The following is an 18,174-nucleotide window of genomic DNA, read 5'->3' on the forward strand; positions in this document are numbered from 1 at the left end:
GACTCGGAGGTCACGCTGCGGAGTTACCACATAGGAAGACGAAGCGCAAACCAAATGAGAGCGACCTGTACCCGCGCACCATTAGATGGGTCCTCAGACATCCAGAGACACGGAGGACGTACCAAGCCCTTCAGCCTGAACGGGTCGGACGGATAGTGCTGGACGTAATACCTGCGGAACATCTCAGCGGCCCGTTGTCCGTCAATTCTCCAACATTCACCCCAGTAAAATCCACCTCTTTGAGCCTCTTCCTTTCATATCCGTTGGCCCAGGTACATTAACGAGCTTCAGGAACTGGTTGACTGGCAACTCGCGCCGCGAGAATGGAGACCCATGACTGCCGTCGCCGGGAAGAAAGAGGAACAACGGCGCTAAGAGGGTGGCGATGCTCCGAAAGCCCGATATGGTATCCATGTTCGAGTCCGCTACAGGGCGCTAGCTACGGCTCTACCAAAGTCGACGTGGCTCATAGTCCCCTCCCACAACACACTCACGAACCAATCTTTCTGTTCACAAGTAAGTAGGTTCTCCGAACGGTCGCTAGAGCCCCTGCGATAGGCCCCCCCCCATCCCGCTTTCACTCTCACCCTCGCCATGGCTGATGCGAATTTTCTTTCACAATCAGTACCCCGAGCGCGAGCAGAAAGCTTTAGGAAGCTTCACTACTGTTGACTTGCTGAGCTCTCTCTCTCTTCTCCCTCTGTTTTTCAATTACCTCCACCACCTTCGGCGAGACAACTACCGAACTTTCACACCCCCCAACCACCCAACGCTCCCGAAGTGACATCCCCCCCATCACGCAACCCGTGTCTGATCGACATTGAAGGCAATATGAGTCCCCGCTTCTTTGAGATGCCAGTGGAAGCGGTCTTGTCGAAGGTCCCTGGATCGTTACCTACGACGAAACAGCGGAGGTCATTCAAGGGGGCAGACTTCAGCCGTGCAAACTACAAGAAGCATGTCTACTCCCTCCTGGTACGTTAACGATTGCCAGGTAGCGCGGGAAGATCACTCACTTCTTTCAGACAACGTCTATCGACTCCGTTTTCACGGCCGCATCCGCTGAGAAAGTATGCGTACGTCGTACGGACGGCCGCAGGCACAGAAAACGAAAACGCGCCGATACATTGGGGGTGGGTATCTACTTGAACACCCCTGCGGCGGTGAAGGCTACTACTACGGAGACGAAACCTACCGGGAAGGGCGTGGGTGAGGACGCAGATAATAGTGCAGACGAGGACTCCGATAAGGACACAGGCGAGGACGCGGACGCAGATGCAGTTCCACCATGTCACATCTCCTGGCATTGGGTTGCCATCCCGATCGAAGTCAAGCACAATCGCGACCACGCTGCCTTCCACTTTGATAAGGTGCCTCCCACTACACAGAGCAAGCATTCTGCGTCGTCCCCAAATGCCTCCAAAGCCTCCTCCGAACCGAAGTCGTTCGTCCCGGTTACTCTCCAGAACGAACAAGGCTATGTACAGTTCATCGATCACATGTCAGAGGTACTCGACAATCAGCACCGCAGGTTCTCCTACGCCATCTACGTCTGGGACTACATGGCACGTATCTGCTTCTTCGATCGGGGCGGAGCAGTAATTTCTGAAGAGTTCAATTGGACGATGCCCGACTCTCCCCTCCACGACTTTGTCTGGAAAGTGGCGCATATGTCGGAAGCACAGCTCGGCTACGACCCAACCGTCGAGCGTGTGTCTGATGAAGACGCTGCAGCGTTCAAGAGAATGGCCGATGACTCAACGGTACACGAGAAGATCCGGTCCTTCGTCAAGCAAGCGATTCCTGAGGGGCAGCCAATCTACAAGGTCGACATTATCCCGATGGGTACCCCTCCAGATGAGGGATTCCCCGACGAACCCTTCCCGCCACATTCTCCGGCTGATCCATCCTCTGCTGCACCTGCTTCGCCTCCGTCACAGCCGCCGGTCGCGCCGACTCCGCGATCATTCCTCATCGGCAAGGCTTACTTCTCCTCGCACTCGCTCATTGGCCGCAGCACGAGAGGCTACATCGCGTATGACATCGACGGAGAACGTCTATGCTTCCTCAAAGACTACTGGAGGCCTTATGTTCCGAAACGCACGCGACCGGAGCATATGATCTACGAGCGGATGGCTCGCTGCGGGGTGGAAGGCATACCTACTCTGATCTGCGGCGGGGATGTCGGTGGTATGCAAGCTCAGACGTCGCAGATTCAAGATATTCTGTGTCATCCCGATGGTGCTCCTTCGGTACCTCTCTTTCACTATCGAATTGCGACTGTCGAGATCGGATTACCGCTGGAGAGCTTCATGAACTTCAAGCAGCTTGCGCTCGTCTTCGCAGACGCTGTCTTGAGTGAGTCACCTCGTGATAATGCATGATTGACTATATGCTAATGTTGTTACTACGATAGCTCATTACGAGGCATGGGACAAAGCCAAAGTCTTACATCACGACATCAGCATCGGGAACATCCTGATTGACCCTCGCACGCTCACCCGGGCCCTCCTCATCGATTGGGACCTCTGTCGACTCCAGTGTGAGCTCGAGTCTGGGCTCACGGAACCTGATCGCACCGTATGTTGCTTTCCAAACCCTGAGCTTGATACTAACCCCAATTCTTGTTTCAGGGCACTTTTCAATTCCGTTCTGCCTTGGCCGCGAGATTCCCCAGGAAGCCGTATCGTCTATCAGACGATCTGGAGTCCTTCATTCATGCATTCCACTACCTCGTCCTCAAATACCACCCCGTGGAGGAAGAAGTGCGTCAACTAGTCGCGAACACGTACGAGGCGCATGTACTTGTGGGGGGTATCAAAGTCGCCGTTGCGGCAAAGCTGAAGCAAGTCAAGAATCGACAGCCTCCTTTCGAAGTCCGTAACAACGATGCGCTCCAGAGCATCATCCAAAAGCTTCAAGATGGTTGCTACGACTCCTATCAGCACGTCGACGTTCCTCGGATGCGGATGTTGTATGGCATGGAAGAGCCTGACTCGAAGGCCGATCAGCAGCCACATCCGCAGCAGAGGCCGGATGTCACCGTCGACCCCAAATACATACCCGCACGAAGCATCCCAAGCAGTTGGATCTCGGGCGGTAGCGACAATACCACAACGTCAACTTCGGCAGCATCCGATGCTGCAGTGGACTCCTGCAATCTGTCAGGCTTCTTGTCGGACCACAGTTTTCTCTACAAAGTGCTGTCGTCCGTCCAGGGGAAGAAGCTGCCCGCCAAGCAGAAGAACCAGTTTGTGGCCAAGGCACATCAGGATCCGGCGTTCGGCATGGTCTACGAGAGCAGCATGTCGGCCTCATCTGACCTCTCTGCAACCGACGACGACGACGTTGAATATGAGACCGGGGATAAACGGCCACTGGACGACGACGAGACTTCTGATTCAGGTTCCGAGGACGTCGAACCTCAACGCGAGTCCAAGCGCATGAGGATGTGACAGTCCTTGCCTCCAGGCTGCTAGTCATGGCCGACAAGATGACGACGGCTGTCCGAATGGGTTGTAGCTACATTGTGCGAGGTTTGTGTGTGGTGACCTGCACTGTATCTTACATGGCGCATCCGTTTATGATGTAGCTCCTTTATCGTACAATCTATGTCTTGAGCCTCTTCACATCTCGTTGTTATGTGCGTAGGTTGATGAGCACCGCAATCTTCAATACGCATCAGGTGTGGCACCTCTAGGACTGCTCGCTTCGAGGCTCTTACTCTTCACCGTGTTCGGATCTCGCGCTCGGACACGGTCGGGCACGATATTATAACTTCACACAACCATTAAATTTCGCACTCTACCTTATAAGAACAAATGGTACTGACTACAAATGCAACCTGATTTTACATGCTCAAGCTCGAGCGACGCCTGGATCATCTCGTCTACTGTCTCAGCCAAGCCGACATGCGAAGCATTTGAACTTTGCGAACGCGAATCACGTCTCATAGAGAGCGGCCAAGCGTCCTCCAGCGCAGGCAAGCGATTTACCACTGCCGAAGCCCCTGGTGCTTCTTCGCGATGTACTCGATCCAGAGGGCCAGCTCCAGGGCTGGATCCAGATAGCGCTTGTCGCACAAATCTGTATCGGCCGAGAACTTGAAAAGCTGAAGCGTGAAGTCTTTGACGTGACGGTAGTAAGTCGGCGCGGTGGGAGCGGTCGCCCGGTCTTCCGGCGGAGAGCTAGTACTAGAGAAGGGTCCTTAGCCGGAATTGGGGAGTTATGAGCCGTACAGGAAGGGCGGATTGAGGCAGGACATACAGTTCATGGCAGTAGCCGAGCTACTTGGTCACGACAACCTGGTGTACTCCCGCAGCGAGAGCTTAACGGACCACGATAAGTAGCACAGCAGGCATATCCTAGCCATCGGGTCGAAACAGGCGCACCTGGAGCTGTTCCGCAGGGGCCGCTCTTCCGGCTATGAGCGAGGCGACATGAAAAATGGCATGAACGCCGTGCAAAGATGTTAGTGTCATCGGCCATCTGGGAGTCGCTGGTGGCGACATCATTGCTATGAATAGCTTCGAAGTTAAGGTTCAACTTGTAGTGCTTGCGGACGAGGTCGAGCTTCGCGCCGCCGGGAGTTTCTATCATGAGGTGGAACGCTCAACCTTGGGATGTAATCAGGTGACTTACTCTGGACACGATGGCCAAGCATCAAGCAACGGGATAAAAGTATACGGAGCATGCAGCCTGACGCTCCTGCAACCTGTGGCAGGGACATCGGTCAGCGCGCAATGGTGTATACTATCTATTCCGGACGCACCAATGTAGGCGGGGCGAACAGACATCGGTCTCAGCCGGAGGGGGATTCGGGGGGACAAAGAGCAAGCGGTGAGGAGTGAACACTAACCTTATGCTGCGTCTTTCACAGTCGCATCGATGCCCAGTCTGCCGAGGAATTGTTGCAGATGCACGGAAGAGCGGCGGATGGATGATTGTTGACACTGAGCGAGGGAACGGAGAAGTATTCGGTAACTTTCCTAGAGTCCTATCGCGTTGCAGGACTTTCTCGGCGCATCATTCAATTGGCTCGCTGGTCGTCGCGGTCGTAAAAGAAGGGTTTGTGCGACCGTGGCACCAATCCACCAGTACCTAGGATGCGAGCTGTGTCTTAGTGGGAATACAACAAACGAAGAGACATGCTGTGCTCGGTACCGATACCAGAAAGGTGGCTGTAGTTTGGAGCGCATGACATGAGCAATACCTGCAGTGTTGTAGGCTCCCGTTGGATGAATGTCACCATCTGGCTGTTGGGACGAACTTAATGACCTCAGGAAGAACATGTTAACCCGATTACTCACTCTAATGGAGTGTGGAAGTTGAGAGAAGGCAAGAAGGATGTACCTGCAGCTCATATGCTCAGGTATCACGGTCGTCCAGAGCCAAGCTCGACCTCGAAGCGCCTGACAATGGGTTGTTCCCGAGAATTTCCGTAGCGCCGGTATCCCCTAGGCTCTCTCTATTCCGTCTCCTCATTTCTTCTCATAAAGTCAATGCTCATTCTTCCTATGCTTGCGATTACTGAAAGCTATGGCCTACTGAAGGGGAAACCTCAGGCAGCCACGACTAATCACGATCACTCATCATGATTATGGCGGCGGTAGGATGGCAATTGCTGCATCATCTATCTGCACAGTGGTCGCGCTATAGTTGCTCCTTGTGCGGTACTCGAAAGCGTTTGGCATTGAACACCGCGCTCACAATTTCCTCTATAGGTATTCTTTCATACAGCGGTTGTTCGAGGCGCCGAAGGCGTAGCGTTGGAAGATTCCAATATCCAACCGTTAGTTCCGGGCTGACCCTCAAAGTCCGCATCGCTCTCGCACGGCGCACTCATGTTATAACTAGCGAAAGGCATGCCTATATGTGCATGTGAGATATCACTTGAGCCTGCTCCTGACGCTTCCTTCCTGCTCAAGGGATCCATGAATGTTGTCGAGGAGCACGGCGAAATGCGTGCCCCAGGTAAGTCCCTCGAGCATGAGCTACGTGTGACACTATCAGCTCGCCCCGTCGCGGATGCCTCTACAGACATTGACGACCGCCTTATTACCTGCCCGTATGGTTGTGGCAGTCTTGTTTCCTCTTCTGCACTGCGGGCTTCTAGGTAAAGAAGCGGGCTCTCACGCAGTGTCTGACTCCCGCAGCGACGACGCGTTCAACATCCGCGATGACGCGCAGCTCAATGACTAACATTGTCAAGCCGTGCCATAATACTGATGATGGACGACCAGTCTTGGAGCGAAGGCGTTGCCTAAGCTTGCGGCGTAAGCGGAAAGTCGAAGTGTGGCGCGTGTCGCCACTTCGCGCTGGTGTTTCGAGGGTAGGAGCACTGCAACCCTAGGACGCTGTCAGAAGCACCCGCAGGTCTTAGGCCCTCATATCGCCTTCGTCCACTCAAATACCCCGATCGGTGCTCGACACGGTCAGTTGACCAAGCACAGACTATCAAGGAAGGCGTAGTCTAACGCACCATTCGAAGGGCTTATAAGGTTCCGGTTCTTCCTGACAGGCCCGTGACCATCCCCCCTTCCTCACTCTTCTCTGCTTCACTCTAGGACTACCACCGCGACCACGAGCATGACAACTCTCAACCCCCAGATAGAGAGCAAAGTCGATGTCCTGATCATCGGTGCTGGGCCGGCGGGTCTGATGTGCGCGAATGCTCTCGCGCATGCAGGCGTAGACGTCCGTATCATAGACAAGAGGTCCGTCGTATCTTTCCCTTCTTCCCCTTCCAACGGCTGTAGTAACCCGATTTCTAGAGCTGTTGGTGTCGCGGCGGGGCAGGCAGATGGGATACAGCCTCGTACGATCGAAGTATTGCAGGTGAGATTGCCTGGACGTGTCGGGTGCGATGTATGGCTCACTCTCTCTTAGAGCTATGGCCTGGCGGAGCCTCTCATCCGCATCGGTGCGCATTTTCCGCGAGCCGTGAGTTCTCGTCTTCGCATTGTCCCTTGCTGCGGCGACACTGATGCAATCCTCAGTCCTTCTGGAACCCAGGTCCCAATGGCGGTATCATTGTAAGTCGCATCTACAGAAGCATGCTCTTCTTGTCTCACGCATCCCCGCAGAGAACTCAGCGCACGCCTTCAATTTTTTCCGAGACAGCTCGGTATCCTCAATTGGTCGGTCCGGACCCTCTTCTCTTGAACGTGACTGACTTTTTATAGATCACGAGGCACCAAGGAGGTATTGAAGCCCTATTCCACGGCTCGATGGATGCCAAGGGCCTGCACGTGCAGCGCTCCACCATCCCCACAGCAATCGTGCTTTCTAAAGACGAGTCCGAGCTCAAGGACCCGAAGGCGAATCCTGTCAAGGTGAGCAGCTCTTGTTTTCTGTTGGGCAGAGGGACATCGTAGCAACAGAATCCCAGGTCACGTTGAAGCGTCTCGACCTCGAAGAGGACGACATTGAGATCGTGCATGCAAAGTTTGTTCTCGGCGCCGATGGTAAGTCACCCTACACTCATTCAGTTCATGAACACCCTGACCCATGACATATTGTCAGGCGCTCACTCCTGGGTCCGGAATGTCTTGGGAATCAAATTGGAAGGCGACAACACGGGTGCGTCAATGCATGACAGATCCTCCACGTCAACGGCTGATTGTGATTACCCCATACTCCCTAGACTCGATATGGGGTGTGCTCGACGTCTACCCCGAGACAAACTTCCCGGATAGCCGCAACTGGACGTTCATCCACTCGAACCATGGCACGCTCATGAACATCCCGCGCGAAGGCGACATGATGCGCTACTACATCCAACTCTCGGAGGACCCCGACTTCGTCGACCCCAAGACCGGCAGGGTGAACAAAGCCCGTGCAAACCCTGGCAGGCTCATGGAGACGGCGGCGAAGATCTTCCAGCCGTACCACCTCAAGATGCTGGGCGAGCCCGAATGGTGGACCATCTATATCAGTGCGCCCCTGTCGGTCTTTGTGGGTCTCGTGGAGTGTCCGCTGACTTGTATTCTGTATTGTCAGTCGGACAGCGTGTCGCGCAGAAGTTCTCCGTTGAGGATCGGATCTTCATCGCGGGGGACGCCTGCCACACTCACTCACCCAAAGCCGGTGTGTGCTTCTAGTAACATGACTCCCGTAATTGTCGCTAATCATGCGTCTAGGCCAAGGGATGAATGCGAGCATGAACGATAGCCACAACATAGGTACGTAAACTCCGCGGACGTCTTTGCGACTCTACGGCTCATCAGTGCCTTAGCGTGGAAGTTGGCATACGTCCTCCGGGGCTGGGCAGATCTTTCCTTGTTGAAAACCGTGAGTGTCAGCCGGCTCTTCTGGACTGGTCGTGAATTGACCCTGCAATACTCTAGTACGAGTCCGAGAGGCTGAAGTTCGCGCGCGACCTGATTGACTTCGATCGCAAGTGGTCAAAGTTATTCACCGGGAAGCCGCGCACGGAGGAAAACCAAGACGGGATCTCCCACGAGGAGTTCGTAGGGTACGTAACGTCTCACGTACTCCACGCCTATACCCTTTCTGAACGCGCCCTCGTGAACAGTGCATTCCAAACCTTCAGCGGCTTCTCCAGCGGTGTCGGCGTGCGCTACGAGCCATCGGCGATTGTGGACAAGAAACACCAGTCATGCGCTACGAAGCTCGTCATAGGCGAGCGCATGATCCCGCACGTCTTCGTCCAGGCCGCGGACATCCGCGCGGTGAACATCCACGACGCGATGCCCTCCGACACGCGCTTCAAGGTGCTCGTGTTTGTTGGGAACGTCACGGTTGCGGCGACTCTGGCTCGCGTGCGCGCGCTCGCAGATAAGCTCGACGCTCCTGGCAGCTTCTTGCATAAATACGGACAGGGCGACTACCACAAGGTCTTCGATATCCTGTGCGTCTGCGCGGCGAGCAAGGACGAGGTCGACTTCATCGGTCAGTGCATTGCCTACAAAAATTAGATTCCTGTCGTCCCAGAGGCTGATCTCTTCCACAGACGTGCCACAGATGCTCAGGCCGCACTGGTCCAAGTGAGTGCTTTGCTGACTTGCTTCCTTGATGGATCCGGGCTGAGGGGCGTCTTCTTCACAGGGTGCTCCTCGACGATACCGACATGCACGCTCGTGAGGGCGGCGGAGGTTTCGCGGCCTACGGCATCAGCCCCGAGGCGGGCGCGATCGTCATCGTTCGTCCGGACGGTTACGTCGGGATGGTGGCACCCTACGAACATGTGGAAGATATCTCTGCGTACTTCGGTTCGTTCATGGTGGAAAAGAGCGGTTGAGCCTGAGCTTGGTTGCTGTCACGGTCTTGGTAAACGGTTGTCTCGCGCTTGCTTGTAATCATAGAGTATCCGGAGACGTAGCATCTTGTAAATTGTACAGTATACACCTAGAATCTTACTTCTTTGGTAGAGCATCCCGAGTTATTCTCCTTCCTCGTAAGTAGGTCGGAAGGTGTGTGATCGCAGGCCACGTGACCGAGCGCTTGTTCTTGAGACTGAGGTACAAGGCTCACTGGTCTCGTACCCTGACGTACGAGACCAAAGGCGTAGTATACTTCTACATTGTGTTCTGAATGGAATTGGACCTCTTCTAATCAAGGACTCGTTATAAACACGTCTCATAAGGTGATCTATCGGCCTTCCTCGACCATCAAACCAGGGAACGAACTCCAAAACGTCATTGCAACTCTGCGCCTTGACGGTGGAGGTGATGTCGCATCGGTATGTTCAGCCAACTGACAGTAACACGTTATTCATCCATGCAGACATCCTATCGCACCCAGGGTCGAGTCTGCAGTCTGACAACCATTCCTCAATCTGTTGAAGTAACTGGCCGTCCACCGCGGCGCGCCAGTACTCCTCGTTCATGGCTTTGAGAGTCTGTGACAAGTTTGTGCATTGTTCGTGGAAGAGAATGTCGGCATGCTTACCTCGAAGTACGCAGCACGCAATCTGGAGGCGTCTTCCGGAGATGCTACCCACCACGTTTCAAACTCCTTGCTCCGGAAGCGCGGGTCGAAAATCCCGTCGTAGCGAATCCAGGACGGCGGCTTAGCCGCTAGCGCAACCGGGATCGTAGAGTGGAACTCCCAATCAATGATGCCACTGATGCGCTTCCCGTCGACGAGAACGTTGCATTCGTGCAAGTCATCGTGACGAAGGACGCAGCGCCGATATATGGGCGCAGATAGACGTGCGAGTATCAGCGATATTTCCTCAGCGAGGCGGGTGAGAGCCACTCCTGCACGGGACCTGTCGGCATCGGTAGTGCCTATCCATTGGGACGCACGCCTAGCTTCGACGAGAGCGTGCATATAGTCTTCCAGAGTGTCGAAGACACGAGAGTGGTCGGCGGTCAGAAGGATGGTCCTGACTGGGGGTATGAGTGTCACGACGTCGTTCCTGATCGCTGTGGTCCCGATCTGTTGCGGTACTGCTAATTCATTGAGCTGCAGCATGAAATTCGCGATCTCTTGGATGATAGACTCCTGCATGACGGCGATCCACTGAGCATGATATACACATGAAGTATCTGTTGTGCTTACCTTGTCCGCGAATGATAGGCCTCCGAAGACGTTCATGAGGCACTCTCCCTGCAGCTTCTCCATCACAGCAAAGCTGCGGAGCTCAGCCGTGTCTGGACGAACGACACAGCGAATTCGAGGCACGGGGATAGTGGTGCGTTGGCTGAGCCACTCGATCAGAGCGACTTCGCTTTCGAACAATAAGATCTCCCGAGCGCCGATAGGTGCGCGAACAATCTCTCGCCGACCGTCCTCCAATTCTACTTCGAGTACCTGTATGTGTCGTTTGAGCAGAGGAGGGACGAATTGAGGAATATCACTGACCAAGTTCCTTTCACTAGCTCGCACCTCCGTGCTCACAATCTTCGGCGAAAGAGCAAGCTCGATTTTGTCAAGCAGGGCACGGCGAGGCTCATCAACCTCATCGCCCAGGCTCCAGTGTTCTTGGGAAGTGGGATATCCCTCCAGTAGCTCATGATGACCGTCGATACTCCAGAACGATGACAGCGACATATCGATGTCGCATGGATTGGGGAGGAAGGCGAGACTAGTATGTGGGCTTCAGTGCGGCGGGTGCTACATACATACAGGCACGCAGCGCCCACTCAGGCAAGCACAGACAAACATACGGTCGACATGCGTTTCACCGTTTCAATAGTAAGGAAGTACTTGGCATCGCAACGCCCTTTCGTAGTGATTAAGGACGCACGGATCAGAGCCCGCTGCATGCGCCGCTGACTTTCACCCAGCCTAGTAGGTGTGCCATCATCATGCCGCATGCGTTCCATCACAAAATTTCATGGAGGTTGCATGGCCCTAGCCTCGCGCCCGGCTTGGGCCTCCGCTGAGCCTGACGCCCGCAAGTGCCGGTTGTGTCTGAATGCGAGATGATCATGGTGCCCGTTTTGAGTGCCTTGTCCCGATACTGATTTGCTCTGAGAGAAGGCTTGATGGACGTCAGGGCGCGAATCTGGACGAAGAGCTCGCCGTCGGTGCATAGAAATACTAAAGGTTGTACGTGGTCTAGAGACACCGGAATGAGAGTTGGGCATACTCTGAAGGACGTACCTCAAAGTAGTAGCCGTGGAGGTTAATCGGTGACCTTCAAGGCTGCATTTTGGTTGCGCACCTGTCGTAGTCTTCTTGCCAAAGTTGCTGAGCGCGAAGAGGTGCAGCGCGTTCGCGCGGTGCGTGTCGAGCAGATAGGTCACTGCGGCCGAGCCGGAGACGACCATGCTGATGTTGAGCATCCTAGGTGCGCGACACGCCGAGTCAACCTACGAGATCTAGAAACGAAATCGCGTGGATGGCAGGAAGAACGTACGTGATGCATACGACGGCACCGATCCAAAGCATGCGATGGTCGTTCCTGACTGCCCAGCCGACATACCCGAAGACCCCGAAGAGCATTGAGACGAGCCGGAACTCGGGCTCGTACATCCCGCTGTTGCTCTTCGACATCCAGACGATACCCCAGTCGTTGAGGGACCCGGTGAACGATGCCGACGATGTCGCCGAGGTTTGTGAGACCCTGTGGGGTGTGGACGAAGGCGTCAGGGCGGGATCGCTCGATCGCGGATGGAGGGAAGGGGAGATGCAGACGTACAATCTGTGCGGCGTTGAAGTTGTACTCAGTGGTGAAGATGATCGACGAGCAAAGGAGGACTAGACCTATACACGAGTGAGCAAGTTTATGCTGTATTGAATGGGGCATGCCACCCGCTCAGCCACACAGTCTGCATGCGCGAGAGGAAGAGGAACCGCGTCTGTGCAGTACGTGCGTCAGCAATCGGCTCCGGTACCGAAGACGAATGTAGGTAGAGCGCGGCGTACCACAGGAGAGATCAGGAATGGGAAGGGTCTCAAGAAGATCTTGAAGATAATCTCGTCCGAAAACAATTCATGCCAGATCTTCAGCTGCGAGGGGTAGCTGGGCGGGTCCGGTAGCGGCGAGGAGCTGCAGTCCCCCATCCTTTCGATCTCCGCCTCAGACACTTCAGGCTTCTCCTTGTCCACGCTGCTCCCGTCGATCTCTCGCTTCAGCAACGTCACAATGGCCTCTTGACGGTTGAATGTCGTCTGCACGCGCCCTGTTGAACGGGGAGAACCTGGGCGCATAGCAAAGCAAGTACCTCAGGCACGAAGAATACCGCAATAGGCCAGTTCAAGCTATGCATACCGAGGTCGACACAAGCACTTGGAGTAGGCAGGAAGAGCAAGAGGCTAATATTCACGGGTCGCGAGGAACATCGGATGGCTGGGGGAATGAGAACGACGTGCGCGGATCCGGAACAGCGAGCTTGCTGCGGCGGACACCGAGCACAACGCTCACGTGGATGACGCGTCGCGTCGCGTCAATCACGTGATATGTTGAATGAACCTCAATCTTCTGGTTATAAGGCACCGGCAGCCGCGAAAGAGGACGTACAGCAGGGGCCCTCCCAGCTAACGGCTGCTGGCGGAGTGGCCGCCGCTAACTGTCATAAAGGTGCGTTGACACAAGAGGTAAAATTTTGCAGGACCACATGTGTGACCGGTGGGAGATTGTCTATGGCCGTCTTGTCGTCTGCCAGATGTCCGGAGACCGCGCCCTGCCTTTGGACGTAGCGAGAGACGGATAAGGAGCACGGTACGAGAACGTACAGGTCTCTTTCACGTGGAACTTCTGGGTGTGCGGCAGTAGATTCGCCAGGCGGCAGTTCGCGCTGCAAGGTCGAGGACAGAACATGGCGTGCCCATGGCGAGGCAGCTGCCGGGCGCGATGTCGAGTCGATCGCCAAGCACTTGCGGACGAAGTCGCGCGGATTAAGTTCTCTGCTGAGCAGTGAGCACTCCTCGGCGTAGGCGTACGAACAGACAAGGTTGGGGAGCAGGATAGCAGGAAGATTCAAGAGACGCACCTGCAGCTCCTGTACACATTTGCGCCTCCGCTCGTGCTCGCATTCCGAGTTTGAGTTGTCATGGTCACCGTCGGACCCGTTCTCTCGGCCTTCGGACTCAGCGCGATCTACTCTCTGCGCCTCGCTCACACACCCTATCGAGCGCCTTCGAAAGGAAGGTGTCGAAGACGTGGGGACAGAGCGTGAACATGAGGTTGTAGAGGGGGACGTGGAGGAGCTCTTGATTCAGGCGTCGGCGGTAATAAACGCTGCTGACTGCCGGAGCAGCGAAGCGAACAGCTGGTGGATGGTGGGCAGGAAGCAGGAAGACCGGAGACGCAACAGGAGACGCACCACTCAAAGAGCTCAATCGTGTCATCATCGACCATATGAATTCTAACGATGGTGTCTCCTAGCAGCGCCGAGGCATCAGCAATCGCAGTGAGGACCGTCGAACCCTGTTTGTCGTACTGCTATCGTGATCTGTCGACAGTTCCTCCCGCTTTCGCTTGAGTGTCAGAGCGTTCGCCGTTCAGTTATTATACATCCCTAGAGGTTTGATATCTGCCGGACTCACTCCAGGAGGACATTGCGTCGAGGGGTTCTTGTAGGCTGGAAGAGGCAATGACGGCAAGGAAACGATATACATAACATCAACAAGGTTCGCGAGACGCGTCAATCACGTGACCGTATCCAGAACGCAGCGGCGCGGCAAAATGCACATTGCAACGCACGGTGTACTTTACCTTCTTACTTCCAGGTGCAGCACCTCTCCATTCTGTACCCAGGCTCCCTGCTGTCTACATCATGTTAAATTCTGCCTGCATATCGCCCCCAGCGAACTCTTCAAAGACGACGCGCGACTGGGGTCCTCATCGAGTGCTCGGGGCACAACTCGTCCTTCGAACCAAATCTGGGTGAGTTACTGTGAGTGTGCCCTCCTTCAGAGACGTAATCGAATGCGACGTCCCTCCCCCGCCCGTCCTTCAAATGGTGGCTAGAAAGACCAGAAAAGGAGCCCTTGAGATTGCCCATGATGTGAGGATCAGGGACTTCGGGCTTCGCGCGCGCCATCCGACTTGTCCCACCTGATTTTCCAAGCGATCTCATTCCCCTGTGAGCATTCCCATACGTTGTCTCTGCACCATACTCGCCATGTCTCACTTCGACGTAGATACGTTCACGGTGGACCTTCGTCTTGTGGGCGAACCCCTCGTCACTTGCGCCAAACGATACACCCGTCCGTCGAGCGGAGGCGTACGCGCGCCTCGCACGCAAGCGGACTCAAAGGATACATACACGATAGTTTTGGCGCATGCCCTCGGTCATCGTAAGTGACCGGCACACCTCGATGCATGACCATATATTGATCCCACAACCCGACAGACAAGGAAACATGGGAGCCGGTCATCTCGCACCTGTTCGCGCTCGAGCGAGTGTCGCAGTATGAGCTTCAGATCGCAGAGGTCTGGGCGATCGACGACCCTGATCATGGAGAAAGTGCCACCCTGAACAAACGAGTCCATCCGTCTTTCTTGCGGTGGGGCAGAGTCTGTCAGTCGAAGCTCCGTTCTCTGCCATGCACTATGCTCACTGTCTGCCTTAGCATGCCGCACATACGGAGGAGCTGTACTCGCTCTCACCAGGAGCGGTCTCTTACGGCAGCCGTCGACCTCCAAGATTGTGTTGATAGGACATTCTGCTGGGGCGACTGGCGTGTACGTGCTCCGGGGCTGGCATATTCGTGCTACGACGTCTGATGGTCATCCCCTCGCAGTGTCCTATCGACCATGTATCCTACGACTCCCGATGATATCAAGCTGTCTTCTTTGATTCTCGTGGAGCCATGGATGGTGCATCCGGACATTGCTACGAGCCAGGGGGTTCGCGCCATTTTCGACAGACTCAGCCAATCCGCTCTGCGGCGCCGCGAAGTATGGTCGAGTCGTGAGGAGGCACGGGCGTACCTTGCATCCAGAGGCGCATGGAAGGTATGGGATGCCCGCGCCGTCGACCTGTACATTGTACGTGTCCCCACACTTACGTTGGATACAGCTCTGATCCTCCCCTTAGAGATACGGTCTCACGGAGCATGCTCCGGCTGCGGCTGGGGAGGGAAAGAGCGTAACTCTGTCCTTCCCTAAGCGCGACGAGAGCGCTGCTTATGCGGACCTCGGGGAGGGCCAAGAGGCACTGGTGCATCTCCGTACGCTCTGCGGCGCTATTCCCGTGCATGTCATTCTGGGTGAGCAACAGCCGGCTCCGTGAGTACTCCTTCTGCCCGAAGAGGCCCCTCATCTGACGGCTGGCAGTGTCAAAGAAGTGCAAGTCATGACATGCGACCGCACCCAGGGACGAGCGATGGCTTCTATCACGGTCATCCCCAAGACCGGACACATGGTGTGTGGTCGTCAACAGCGTTGGGATCTTTCTTCGAGAAGATCTACTGCTGACCATGACTGCTCGTTCGTATAGGCTCCGCAGCAGTCTCCGGAACTCGTCGGAGAAGCTATCTGGGGAATTCTGTCAGAAAGGTCTGGCTCTCATGCGACGGGCAAGTTTCGAGGGAAGCTGTGAGCGCATGCGCCCAAATGGATACTTGTCCCACGTCTCGGACGTCTCACCACATGATGATACTGCGGTCACTGTCTGGCAAGTGTGTTTTTGGGTGGTAGGCGAGCACCGAGAACTGTCAAATAAGCACTTGGACGCGTCTACGCCACTGCTGAGTACAGCGCGAAGCGTTGCTCTGGCTGTGCATGATGCGGATACGAATCAACGTCGACGGCCGGCTTGCGCCCGTTCTGAACCCTTGATCAAGTTCGAGCATTGCCAACAAGTTGTACAAGATACATTGTTCCCAATTCAGCATCAGAGTTCTCGCGTACCCTCCAGATCCCAAGTACTCTGTCACCAAGTCTTCTCAACCTCGAGCAGGGCATCGACAGTCTCCAGCAGCGTGTCCTTCGCGCCCTTGTACGCCTTCAGTCCAAGCACCTCCTTCGCGCGCGTAGTATCGATCGTCGACAGCGGGCCCGGAAGCGCGGGCGCGTTCTCCAGCGTCGGCAGTCTGTCCTTGAGCGCAGGCCGCTCCGCCTGCAGGATCTTGACTGCTTCGTCGTTCAGGAGGGCGCCCGGGCCCGCGACTATAAACCGCCTCTCCTCGACGTCCTTGCCGGATGGGACCTTCGGCACCTCGAGTGCAAGGACGTGTGCCCGTGCGACGTCCTGGACGTGGCAATAGAAGGGCGGGAGTTGCAAGGGAAGCGGGCGGCCGCTCTCCCCTGCAACGAGCTGGTAGATGAGGGCGTTGGTCCCGAGCGACATGATCCCTGAGCCGGAGGAAATGCCGGGGACAGGCGGACCATAGACGAAAGGCGGGTTGACTGCGCACAAACTGTGAGGAGAGAAGATTCCATATACGAGAGAAGACGTACTGGTGGCGAGGTCAAGCTCTGGATGCTCTCTCGCGAAGTCCCACGCCGCGCGCTCGGCGAGGAGCTTGCTGCCGCAGTAGACAGAGACTGGGTTGAGTTCGGGGTTCAAGAGTTCTTCCTTGGACGTCTTTCCCCAATCTACAGCGCGGATGAGTAAATGCGAGCCATGGGGGGAGTCAGCCACTCGCCTTTCTCTGTGAACGTGACGCCGCCATACGCCGCCATGAGGTTCGCTGGAGAGCGGGGGTGAGCACCAAGCGAAACAATTGGTGAAGTGCCCTACGATCTAGGGTCGTGGCCCAGCTGCTAGTGAGGACAACCTTGGAGACCCCGGCCTTCAAAGCTTGCTGCAGGATGTTAAGCGTGCCTTGGATCGCGGTCTGTAGGAAGGCACATCAGCGGGTCCACGGAGCTCAGGTGAACAGGGAGGAACGCACGTTCAGGCCATCCTCTGCAGACTGCCGTCCTGCGAGGGGAGAAGCCAAGTGTATGATAGCGTCGACGCCTAGAGCAGCCGTATTGATCAGTGGCGAGTATCGATAACTCTGAGTAGAGCCTACCTTGCAAGACGGCAGTGAAGTCGCCAGTCGCTACATCATCGAGAGGGGCGACCTCGAAGTTCGGGTATGAACCAAATGCAGCCTTCAGCAAGTCCGTTTTGGCGCCACGGGCGGTTCTGCAGAGGGTAGTCCGGTGTGAGCGCAGGCAGACTAACAAGGGCGCAGCCGATTGCCTCACCCTCTGACGCGATACCCAGCTGCCAGGAGTTGGACTACAACATGAGCTCCGATGAAGCCAGATGCGCCAGTGACAAGGATGAGCTTGGAGGAGGGCATGTTTCGGAAAGATGATGGACGTTCTGGACGGAGTATGGAGACAGTAGGCGGCCTATATCTGGGCCCACCGCCCTCAGTACCTGGATGACCGGGTTCTTCAGCGCCGCTTACGGGTTCGGGATACTAGCATTCCTGACTCACCTTCGCAGATGTCGCACAGTCGGTTTTCCGCAGCGACAAGATTCGGATTCCTCACGGGGGTTGGCCTACTGCGAAGATTTGGACGCAAAAGAACTGTTTGGCAGGTCCAATTCCGATACGGTGTCTTCTGCTCATGTCCAAGCCGGAAACAGGGGTCACTTCGCAGAACAGAAAGGCGTAGAGAAACGATCACATATCACAGAAGTACGAAGTACGAGTACAACGTTGAATCTGGGCGGCCTCTCACGAGACCGGACCCCAGACACCTTGTTCTCGAACACACCGAGGTCAAACTTGAGCTTGACTCCTCCTCTCACCGCAACTTCCAGCGGTTGTTGTCCGAGCGAAGCCCTGTTCATCCAACAACAGATTCTG

General features: G+C 55.6%; 7 protein-coding genes across 7 annotated transcripts; 3 read left to right on the top strand and 4 right to left on the bottom strand.

The window, feature by feature from the left end:
• The first annotated feature begins 450 nt into the window (after nucleotides 1–450).
• Nucleotides 451–3,596, top strand: L226DRAFT_614421 (uncharacterized protein). Its single transcript, XM_067686637.1, has 5 exons — nucleotides 451–516; nucleotides 626–975; nucleotides 1,026–2,358; nucleotides 2,417–2,580; nucleotides 2,634–3,596. The coding sequence occupies exons 2-5, from the start codon at nucleotides 832–834 to the stop codon at nucleotides 3,453–3,455; spliced, it is 2,463 nt and encodes an 820-aa protein (XP_067533770.1). The 5' UTR covers nucleotides 451–516; nucleotides 626–831; the 3' UTR covers nucleotides 3,456–3,596.
• Nucleotides 3,597–6,238: 2,642 nt separating this feature from the next.
• Nucleotides 6,239–9,403, top strand: L226DRAFT_511090 (uncharacterized protein). The gene is made up of 17 exons (XM_067678283.1): nucleotides 6,239–6,500; nucleotides 6,567–6,716; nucleotides 6,774–6,837; nucleotides 6,889–6,942; nucleotides 6,999–7,034; nucleotides 7,086–7,139; nucleotides 7,185–7,334; nucleotides 7,391–7,466; nucleotides 7,525–7,581; nucleotides 7,646–7,936; nucleotides 8,002–8,088; nucleotides 8,142–8,183; nucleotides 8,237–8,292; nucleotides 8,349–8,476; nucleotides 8,537–8,913; nucleotides 8,975–9,008; nucleotides 9,070–9,403. The coding sequence occupies exons 2-17, from the start codon at nucleotides 6,589–6,591 to the stop codon at nucleotides 9,260–9,262; spliced, it is 1,827 nt and encodes a 608-aa protein (XP_067533771.1). The 5' UTR covers nucleotides 6,239–6,500; nucleotides 6,567–6,588; the 3' UTR covers nucleotides 9,263–9,403.
• A 161-nt stretch (nucleotides 9,404–9,564) lies between these two features.
• L226DRAFT_511093 (uncharacterized protein) lies at nucleotides 9,565–11,044 on the bottom strand. The gene is made up of 4 exons (XM_067678284.1): nucleotides 10,831–11,044; nucleotides 10,528–10,779; nucleotides 9,913–10,470; nucleotides 9,565–9,862 (listed from the first exon to the last, which is right to left on the bottom strand). The coding sequence occupies exons 1-4, from the start codon at nucleotides 11,017–11,019 to the stop codon at nucleotides 9,710–9,712; spliced, it is 1,152 nt and encodes a 383-aa protein (XP_067533772.1). The 5' UTR covers nucleotides 11,020–11,044; the 3' UTR covers nucleotides 9,565–9,709.
• Nucleotides 11,045–11,161: 117 nt separating this feature from the next.
• L226DRAFT_114372 (uncharacterized protein) lies at nucleotides 11,162–12,300 on the bottom strand. The gene is made up of 3 exons (XM_067672156.1): nucleotides 12,113–12,300; nucleotides 11,831–12,037; nucleotides 11,162–11,757 (listed from the first exon to the last, which is right to left on the bottom strand). The coding sequence occupies exons 2-3, from the start codon at nucleotides 11,965–11,967 to the stop codon at nucleotides 11,304–11,306; spliced, it is 591 nt and encodes a 196-aa protein (XP_067533773.1). The 5' UTR covers nucleotides 11,968–12,037; nucleotides 12,113–12,300; the 3' UTR covers nucleotides 11,162–11,303.
• L226DRAFT_114346 (uncharacterized protein) lies at nucleotides 12,096–12,805 on the bottom strand. The gene is made up of 2 exons (XM_067672155.1): nucleotides 12,340–12,805; nucleotides 12,096–12,272 (listed from the first exon to the last, which is right to left on the bottom strand). The coding sequence occupies exons 1-2, from the start codon at nucleotides 12,622–12,624 to the stop codon at nucleotides 12,198–12,200; spliced, it is 360 nt and encodes a 119-aa protein (XP_067533774.1). The 5' UTR covers nucleotides 12,625–12,805; the 3' UTR covers nucleotides 12,096–12,197.
• Nucleotides 12,806–14,510: 1,705 nt separating this feature from the next.
• L226DRAFT_614425 (alpha/beta-hydrolase) lies at nucleotides 14,511–16,068 on the top strand. Its single transcript, XM_067686638.1, has 7 exons — nucleotides 14,511–14,715; nucleotides 14,772–14,939; nucleotides 14,992–15,103; nucleotides 15,163–15,409; nucleotides 15,459–15,649; nucleotides 15,698–15,785; nucleotides 15,861–16,068. The coding sequence occupies exons 1-7, from the start codon at nucleotides 14,541–14,543 to the stop codon at nucleotides 15,960–15,962; spliced, it is 1,083 nt and encodes a 360-aa protein (XP_067533775.1). The 5' UTR covers nucleotides 14,511–14,540; the 3' UTR covers nucleotides 15,963–16,068.
• A 79-nt stretch (nucleotides 16,069–16,147) lies between these two features.
• L226DRAFT_614426 (NAD-P-binding protein) lies at nucleotides 16,148–17,990 on the bottom strand. The gene is made up of 8 exons (XM_067686639.1): nucleotides 17,800–17,990; nucleotides 17,561–17,738; nucleotides 17,383–17,498; nucleotides 17,260–17,327; nucleotides 17,106–17,202; nucleotides 17,011–17,055; nucleotides 16,823–16,960; nucleotides 16,148–16,771 (listed from the first exon to the last, which is right to left on the bottom strand). Exons 2-8 carry the CDS (start codon nucleotides 17,656–17,658, stop codon nucleotides 16,296–16,298), a joined length of 1,038 nt encoding a protein of 345 aa, XP_067533776.1. The 5' UTR covers nucleotides 17,659–17,738; nucleotides 17,800–17,990; the 3' UTR covers nucleotides 16,148–16,295.
• Between the last annotated feature and the right edge of the window lie 184 nt (nucleotides 17,991–18,174).

This window comes from Lentinus tigrinus (assembly GCF_003813185.1).
Source record: "Lentinus tigrinus ALCF2SS1-7 unplaced genomic scaffold L226scaffold_19, whole genome shotgun sequence".
Taxonomy (NCBI): Eukaryota; Fungi; Basidiomycota; class Agaricomycetes; order Polyporales; family Polyporaceae; genus Lentinus; species Lentinus tigrinus.

What these genes read in the sequence shown, in the direction of transcription:
- L226DRAFT_114346 (XM_067672155.1), bottom strand. Translation starts at nt 12,624, where the DNA reads ATGCGCCCAGGTTCTCCCCGTTCAACAGGGCGCGTGCAGACGACATTC. An exon ending in CATTCCTGATCTCTCCTGTG is followed by an intron (nt 12,273 to 12,339) that starts GTACGCCGCGCT and finishes CGTACTGCACAG; the next exon opens with ACGCGGTTCCTCTTCCTCTC.
- L226DRAFT_114372 (XM_067672156.1), bottom strand. Translation starts at nt 11,967, where the DNA reads ATGTCGAAGAGCAACAGCGGGATGTACGAGCCCGAGTTCCGGCTCGTC. An exon ending in GGTGCCGTCGTATGCATCAC is followed by an intron (nt 11,758 to 11,830) that starts GTACGTTCTTCC and finishes TCGCGCACCTAG; the next exon opens with GATGCTCAACATCAGCATGG.
- L226DRAFT_614426 (XM_067686639.1), bottom strand. Translation starts at nt 17,658, where the DNA reads ATGCCCTCCTCCAAGCTCATCCTTGTCACTGGCGCATCTGGCTTCATC. An exon ending in CTTCACTGCCGTCTTGCAAG is followed by an intron (nt 17,328 to 17,382) that starts GTAGGCTCTACT and finishes CGGCTGCTCTAG; the next exon opens with GCGTCGACGCTATCATACAC. An exon ending in CTGGGCCACGACCCTAGATC is followed by an intron (nt 17,056 to 17,105) that starts GTAGGGCACTTC and finishes CCCGCTCTCCAG; the next exon opens with CGAACCTCATGGCGGCGTAT.
- L226DRAFT_614421 (XM_067686637.1), top strand. Translation starts at nt 832, where the DNA reads ATGAGTCCCCGCTTCTTTGAGATGCCAGTGGAAGCGGTCTTGTCGAAG. An exon ending in CTTCGCAGACGCTGTCTTGA is followed by an intron (nt 2,359 to 2,416) that starts GTGAGTCACCTC and finishes TTACTACGATAG; the next exon opens with CTCATTACGAGGCATGGGAC. An exon ending in TCACGGAACCTGATCGCACC is followed by an intron (nt 2,581 to 2,633) that starts GTATGTTGCTTT and finishes TTCTTGTTTCAG; the next exon opens with GGCACTTTTCAATTCCGTTC.
- L226DRAFT_511093 (XM_067678284.1), bottom strand. Translation starts at nt 11,019, where the DNA reads ATGTCGCTGTCATCGTTCTGGAGTATCGACGGTCATCATGAGCTACTG. An exon ending in GAGCTAGTGAAAGGAACTTG is followed by an intron (nt 10,780 to 10,830) that starts GTCAGTGATATT and finishes CGACACATACAG; the next exon opens with GTACTCGAAGTAGAATTGGA. An exon ending in GCCTATCATTCGCGGACAAG is followed by an intron (nt 10,471 to 10,527) that starts GTAAGCACAACA and finishes GCCGTCATGCAG; the next exon opens with GAGTCTATCATCCAAGAGAT.
- L226DRAFT_511090 (XM_067678283.1), top strand. Translation starts at nt 6,589, where the DNA reads ATGACAACTCTCAACCCCCAGATAGAGAGCAAAGTCGATGTCCTGATC. An exon ending in GTTTGTTCTCGGCGCCGATG is followed by an intron (nt 7,467 to 7,524) that starts GTAAGTCACCCT and finishes ACATATTGTCAG; the next exon opens with GCGCTCACTCCTGGGTCCGG. An exon ending in ATTGGAAGGCGACAACACGG is followed by an intron (nt 7,582 to 7,645) that starts GTGCGTCAATGC and finishes CATACTCCCTAG; the next exon opens with ACTCGATATGGGGTGTGCTC.
- L226DRAFT_614425 (XM_067686638.1), top strand. Translation starts at nt 14,541, where the DNA reads ATGTCTCACTTCGACGTAGATACGTTCACGGTGGACCTTCGTCTTGTG. An exon ending in GGCGCATGCCCTCGGTCATC is followed by an intron (nt 14,716 to 14,771) that starts GTAAGTGACCGG and finishes ACAACCCGACAG; the next exon opens with ACAAGGAAACATGGGAGCCG. An exon ending in TCTGCTGGGGCGACTGGCGT is followed by an intron (nt 15,104 to 15,162) that starts GTACGTGCTCCG and finishes ATCCCCTCGCAG; the next exon opens with TGTCCTATCGACCATGTATC.